Here is a 7,232-nt window from a genome sequence, read left to right on the forward strand (position 1 = left end):
CTATTGAATTATATTTCGTTCGGAAACCTTATTCGTCGAAATATTTTTTTTTTTGTCTTAAGTTGGTATGACTGTCAATGATATCTGTGCCAAATGTCACGTCGAAATATTCATTAGTGTTTAGTATGAGTCTGCCTTTCTGAAGTATTAAAAATGCAATCGGCTATTTTCACTATGAGTGTAATTATTCAACAAAGAAGTCTCATTAAATTTGATGTGTGGAATTAAATTTTTGGTGCCGAAACGTTCAGAATTTTGCAACAGGCCTTCGGTGATAATTGCATGTCGCGAGTCGAAGTGTTTTCGACGGCCATCAACATCAAACTGATGATGAACACGTCAATAAAATCAAGGAATTGGTGCTCGAGAATCAACGATCAACAGTCAGAGTCACCTTACAAGGATCATTGGAATATCGGTAGGATCAGTAAAAACCATTTTGAAAGATCATGTGGTGAAAGTGAAAGCACGATTGGTTCAAAAATCACCCAATTTACTGTATTGATTCTTCGTGATTTTTTTGTCAAAAATTCAACCAATATCGTTCCGCAGCCACCGTATTCACCTGATTTAGCTCCGTGTGACTTCCGGCTATTCAGAAAACTCAAACGACCGCTCAGGGGAAACCGTTTTGAGTGAATTGAAGACATCAAACGTGGATCGCTACGCGCATTGAAGGCTGTTCCGGAATTTGACTTTAACAACTGTTTCGAGGATTGAAAAAAAAACGTTGGGACAAGGGTATTAGGACGATATTTTGACGTGAAAATGTCTTACTTTACTACTACTACTCCCCTAAGTTTTTGATCATAAATATTTTTTGTTTTATTCAACGTATCAACATATTTTTTCCTCCAAGTCATCGGAGATAAGATCACCAATTCGTAATAGAATTTTCGGTGGTATGAGATAATCACCTATTGGTTATCTCACCCTAAATTATAGTGTTCTAAAATAAGTAAAGAAGGCAAAAATTTGATTTTTCATTTATTCTAGGCTGCGTAGTTGCCTCGTTCAATTCAGACCAGAATCTAGGTACAAAATACAATTCTAGAGTTCAGTTCTGAAATGCGGTTTCCGAATGCAGTGAATGAATCAAGATCTAACACTCAGTTCTTCGTCCAGAATCGAGTTCCAGAGTTCTGGAACTTAAACCGAATTCGAAGACTCGATTCTAAACCTGGATTTTGGAGCCGAAATCTGGAACTGAAATCAGGTCATGGTTCTAGACTTGGACTCTCGAAATAAATTTCGGAAATATATTCTGGACTTGCAATCGAATTCTGGAACTGAAATTAAGGTTCAGACCAGAATTATGTTCGCAAGTCCCTGTCCAGACTTAGAATTTAAGCTCAGAAATCGGAAACTGAAACTGAAGTTCTTGAATTTCAGGCTGAGATCCAGGACCACATTTCAGTTCCAAAACTCAGTTATGCTTCCGGAATTCAGTTCAAAAATGCATTTCAGAACCAAAATCCATTTTCACAATTTTTAAAATGTAACTGAATTTAGTAAATATATTCTGAAGATTTTCGAGCTAAACTCTGCATCTGGATTACAGAACTCAGCTTCGAAGCTGAATTCTGGATCAGAATTTGGAAACCTGGACCGTAATTCTGAAACTAAAATTCAGAACTCAGTTTCTAATAAGAATCCTGATTTCAAATTCAGTTCTAGATCACAGTTCAACAATGCAGATCAACAATTCAGGACTCAGTTTCAGAATTCAATTCCAAGTTCAGGTTCAAAATCCAGTATCAGAATCTGGCAGCAAAATTCAGTTTCAGAATTCAAATTCTTTACTATGGAGAAACTGATCCATACATTTTATTCGTATTCACGTTATCGAGTTATGTCTCTGGCATTACCCACCCGCTTTTTTTATGTCAAATATTTTAGAAATGCATGAAACGTCCAGATCTGGTGTAATTAAAAAAAATTTTTTTTGTGAAAATTGACTTTAGGAGATTTGGTGTAATCTGAACATTTTTTTTTTGTAAATCCAGTGTCAAAAAGTTGACTTAAAAAAATCTCTACAAAACAAGAAAACCGCTTAACTTTGGAAATCCGCGTAAAAAGAAACCGCGTTGAAAAAGACCTCAGTGTAATTAGTTTCATTTTCTTTCACGCTTCGTCTTTGGCTCATCAAAGCTGTAGCAGTTTAAACTAAACTCCTATAGCAATTAAATTTAAACCGCTAAGCAGATGCAAAGTTCACTTAATTTAAGTGACGACTCTTTCAGACTATTGCACAAAAGTGCAATGTTTTTTTTTTGTCTGATGTCTTGAGCGTAAACGAGCGGTGACTTGCTGGACGCCAACGCTTAGCGGTGCGGATAGCAGTTTAATTTAAACTGCTAGAGCACTGATGAGTCGAAGACAAAACGTGAAAGAAAATTCATTATTATGTGTTTTATTAGAAGATGGTGATGTTTGCTCCCATTTGAGAATGGCAATATGATGTTCATTTGAGCTTTTGTTAAAAATTCTATGTTTTTCAAGTTGCTCTATGTTTGGCTTTCCAGGTTTGCATTGCATTTCTAGGGTACATTAAGGAACGGACAAAACCCAGTGCATAATTTTATCACTTCGTCTGAACAAGATAACCCTTGATTGATGAATTTTCATTAGTTTCTGCCACTTCAGTTGCCTACCAAATATGCCACATGCCACAGACAAGTGAGAAATAGCACGGTTCAAAACAATTTGTGTGATTGTACTAAAACCAATGCCCTACACTTTACCTATGATCCCATTTATGCAACTAGTAATGCTATATAAAACCTTAAATTCGACTGAACTGTAACAAATCAGTGTCGTATTCGCTTCGAGAATGGATCTCTACTATCACATTATTCCACCAACGAGCCGTGCTATTTTGGTTTTGGCCAACATACTGAAGTTGAAATTAAATTTGATATCCATCGACACCAAAGATGCCAACGAAATGGAAATGTTATCCAAGGTAAGAATCGAGCTTTACAGTGCCTAACTGATGTCGGGTGTTTTTTTTTCTTCAGATCAACCCACTACAATCGCTGCCAACTCTGGTGGACGGCGAAATCGTAGTAGGCGAATCTCACACCGTGCTCATCTATCTGGCGGAAAAATTTGACAAAGCAGGCACCCTGTACCCGGTCGATCAAAGCAAGCGGACCAAAATCAATGAGTGTCTTTTTTTCGACACCAACATGTACAAGTGCTTCGTGGCCTACTCGATGCCGGTGGTCCTTAAGGGAATGGAACCGAACGAAGAACTGATGGAAAAATTACTGGTTTGTGTGCGTACCTTCGATCGGTATCTGGAGAATCGTTCCTACGCCGCCTGCGATCATCTAACCGTGGCGGATGTTTCGCTTTTTCAAACGATTGCAGCTCTCGCCGTGATCGATATTCAAAAGGCCGACTACGCTAACGTCAATCGCTGGTACGAAAAAGTACACAGCGAAATGACGGGATCGGACGAATTTCAGGCCCAGTGTGAGAGGGCTTTGCGGGCGTTTCTCGCGAAGCAGCTACCAAACTGAGGTCAAATCACCGACCGACCGACCGACCAACGCGCGCGCTTTCTAAATTTTGTTCCAACCAGCCCATTATGAAGTGTCACTAAACCTCCCCATCCTCGTCCTCGTCGTCGTCGTCGTTAGTGATATTATCTAATGTTTGTGCATGTATTTCGGGCACTTCGCTTATTAAAAAAATAATAAAATAAATATAATTTAACAGATCTCCAGAATTTTTATAGATTCCTAGAAGCAATGACGAAAAATATTCGAATGCTTTCCACCTGAAAGCATTTCGTTATCTATTATGTATATATACAAATCATGCGCTACTAAGCTTATCAAATTCGATCCAATTCGGTAATGAGCATTTGTGACTGTGTGTGAGGGGGCCCTCTTCGAACCGAAGGCCCCCTTACCGAGCTTCAACAGCAAATACTCGTACACTCGTGCAGATATCAAATAATTGATTCCTCCGCACACATGCTCGCACAATCTACGTCAGTCGCCAGTGAATTGAAATCACACATCATCTCACCAGTCGAGTTTTTGCTAAATTCTCAACCGGACGGACCGGAGGAGGATCACACGGGAAGTTGGACCAGCATCATGGATTTGTACTACATGCCACTATCGGCCCCGTGCCAATCGGTTCGGTTGCTAGCCAAAGCCATGAATCTTCATCTGAACTTAGCCTACTTGGATCTGTTCAAAGAGGAACACATGAAACCGGAATTTTTGAAGGTACTGTAGATGGTTTCTAGCGTTGAGCAACAATCACACATTCCCAATTCCCGTTCTGGATCAGATAAATCCGCAACATGTCATTCCGACGCTGGTCGACAACGACTTTGTACTGTGGGAGTCCCGTGCCATTCTGATCTACCTGTGCGAAAAGTACGGCAAGGGAGACGCATGGTATCCGCGTGATCCGAAGAAGCGTGCCATCGTAAATCAGCGGCTGTACTTCGACATGGGTACCCTGTATCAACGGTTTTCCCAGCACTACTACCCGGTCATCTTCGAGGGTAAACAGTTCTCCGACGAGACAGCACAACGGATGGAGGAAGGTTTCGGCTTTCTCGAGACGTATCTGGACGGGAGTGTGTACGTTGCCGGGGATAGTTTGACCATCGCCGACTTACCCATACTGGCAACTATCACGACGATCAAACTGGCCGCCGGATTAGACTTGGCCAAGTATCCAAACATTCAACGCTGGTATGCTCAGATGTCCACCGAAGTAGCCGGCCACGATGAGATTTGTGTACGTGGTGCGCAAGAGTTTGCCCCGTTTTTCTCATCCGCTCGCAAGTCTCTCGATCCATGAATCGCAATAGGCGAGATATGACTCAGCAAATTTAAACGAAATAAAGCCATTCCTCGACGAGGTTTACGTGTGATAAGATAAGCGATGTGTTTCAATTGATTCGTTAGTTGTTTTTTTTGGAGTCGCCAGCGAAGTGGTGGTCTTTATTTTATTTTTTTTATCATCCATTCGTATAAAGTGAACGATCGTCTGTGTGTGGTTGATTATCATCATCATACCTGTTTGGGTTGGATGTGAATCAAGCACTTATCGTAGCCTCAGCAGCAGCAGGAGTAGCAGCAGCAGCAGCAGCAACGGCGATGAATTGTCACAAAATTGTGCTTTGCTCTCGTCAGTTCATTTTGTGCCGCTTGTGAAAGCGAAAGTCCCCCTGGAACGCAATGCCAATCGATTTATACTGTACGATAGTAGCACCATTCTGTCGATCGGTGATGCTGCTGGCCCGGGCACTAGGAATCGAGTTAAATCTCATCGAAACGAATGTTCTGAAGAGGGAACAACACAAACCGGAATTTCTCGCGGTAAGTAGAGGAGGAGACTGCGCACGAACGACCACCCTAAAAGCCTTAAAAATGATCACAGCAACCGGAGTGATGTGTGAGGGATGAGAGTGACTCACGCTCAGCCTGCTGCGATTGTTTTGATTTTGCTTCGTACGGAGCATACTTGTTTTTTTTCTTCTCTCGACTGACGTAAGTTGTTTCGTATGATAGCTAAACCCGCAGCATTGTATCCCAACGTTGGTGGACGGTGACATTGTGATTTGGGAATCGAACGCCATTCTGATGTATCTGGCAGAGAAGTATGGCACAGTGGACAAGATGTACTACCCGAAGGATATCGGTGAACGGGCGCAAGTCAACCGGTTGCTGTTCTTTCAGCTCGGGACACTTCATCGGGCTCTATCCACCTACTACTATCCGATTCTGACGGGATTTGGTGAAGGGAGACCGGAAGACTTTCGCAAAATTCAGGACGCCGTTTCCATTCTGGACAAATTTCTCGAGGGGCACAGGTGGCTGGCGGGCGAACAACTGACCGTAGCAGACTTCAGCATGGTCATCAGTGTGGCATCCCTGGACGGAGTGATACAATTTGACATGACGGCCTACCGGAACGTATTTCGGTGGTACCAACAGTGCAAAAAGGAACTGGAGGGTTTCGAGGAAATGACCAGAGAAGCGGTTGCAAAATCACAGGAATGTATCGAGGCGGTACGTCAGCTTAAACAGAATGAAATTATACGAGCGCATGAACAGCAATGTGGCGGCAGTAGCAGTAGCAGTAGTAATAACAACGAACCTTCGTGTACGGGTTAGAGAACTTACATTGCGATAAATTTAATCGAAAGAAATGTCATGTAATTGGTAGCAGAGTTAGCGAAATGTTATCGTATTGCGTTTGAAGTTTTTTTGTTAAGCTTATCAACTTCGACGGGAGTTATTTTCAGTTTCTAAATTACTACGTCGTCATTGCATATGATATCATTTATCATATGCTTCATGACAAAATTTTTTAGGGTTTCAATCTTTGAATGAAAAGCTAGAATCGTACCTCAAAGGCTTTCCAATCCGCGAATTATTTTAACTTTTAGTTAAAATTTGACAGTCGAGCAGTCGCTGCTGGCAAAAATGAACCGTTTTTCTTGGGCAAAATAAAACAGTGCCTGAACAACATATTCAATAATAATAATTATCTCATCACAATAGTTTGGGTCCCGGCTCATTGCTCCATTCCAGGCAATGAGAGAGCCGATATTTTAGCCAAACGCGGTTCTATTGAGGGTGAAATTTACGAGAGACCGATTGCTTTCAACGAATTCTATAGCGCGTCTCGCCAAAGAACACTTGCCAAGCTTCTTGGGATGAAGATTTTTTCGGTGTCGGAAAAAAAATTATCGAACTGTCCAAAATTACCATGCTTTTGGGCAGCGTTATTTTGGACAACGACAACTTTGCTGTCAACTTTTGACTTAAAGTTCAAATAATTCACGAGTCGAGGAGTTCTTTCGTTTTTTTCAAAAATAACCCTGCTCGAAAGCATGGTAATTTTTGATAGTTTGATAGTTATTTTCCGACTCTTCGAAAAAAAAAAATATAATTTTAGTTCTTCTGTATAGTAAAACGTTCCAATACATTGACAAACCAAGATAGTTTTTCTCAAAGTACGTCTGCGTTCTCTGTAGTGCAATTTTTATACCATACCTATTACCATTTAATTTTGAGTGTGAGATGATCCCAAATAACTTTCCATTCGTCAAACTTTAAACTGAGCCGAAGTTTTAGTTAAATTTACCGACTCGATAGACAAATAAATGCTCGACTGTCAAATTTCAAACAAACACTCTGGCGACTTGCGCATTGTGAAGCTGATAAATGGCTTTTCCCTGTTTTTTTATA

At 41.0% G+C, this 7,232-nt stretch overlaps 3 protein-coding genes across 3 annotated transcripts; all 3 read left to right on the forward strand.

Annotated features, from left to right (window-relative positions):
- Positions 1–2,826: 2,826 nt before the first annotated feature.
- Positions 2,827–3,761, forward strand: LOC131430163 (glutathione S-transferase D6-like). The gene is made up of 2 exons (XM_058594899.1): positions 2,827–2,965; positions 3,021–3,761. Exons 1-2 carry the CDS (start codon positions 2,834–2,836, stop codon positions 3,525–3,527), a joined length of 639 nt encoding a protein of 212 aa, XP_058450882.1. The 5' UTR covers positions 2,827–2,833; the 3' UTR covers positions 3,528–3,761.
- Positions 3,762–3,971: 210 nt separating this feature from the next.
- LOC131430148 (glutathione S-transferase 1-like) lies at positions 3,972–4,914 on the forward strand. Its single transcript, XM_058594875.1, has 2 exons — positions 3,972–4,247; positions 4,312–4,914. Exons 1-2 carry the CDS (start codon positions 3,987–3,989, stop codon positions 4,831–4,833), a joined length of 783 nt encoding a protein of 260 aa, XP_058450858.1. The 5' UTR covers positions 3,972–3,986; the 3' UTR covers positions 4,834–4,914.
- A 143-nt stretch (positions 4,915–5,057) lies between these two features.
- LOC131430157 (glutathione S-transferase 1-like) lies at positions 5,058–6,160 on the forward strand. The gene is made up of 2 exons (XM_058594885.1): positions 5,058–5,354; positions 5,547–6,160. Exons 1-2 carry the CDS (start codon positions 5,214–5,216, stop codon positions 6,150–6,152), a joined length of 747 nt encoding a protein of 248 aa, XP_058450868.1. The 5' UTR covers positions 5,058–5,213; the 3' UTR covers positions 6,153–6,160.
- The last annotated feature ends 1,072 nt before the right edge of the window (positions 6,161–7,232 follow it).

The sequence above is a fragment of the Malaya genurostris genome, chromosome 1 (genome assembly GCF_030247185.1).
Source record: "Malaya genurostris strain Urasoe2022 chromosome 1, Malgen_1.1, whole genome shotgun sequence".
NCBI classification, from domain to species: domain Eukaryota; kingdom Metazoa; phylum Arthropoda; class Insecta; order Diptera; family Culicidae; genus Malaya; species Malaya genurostris.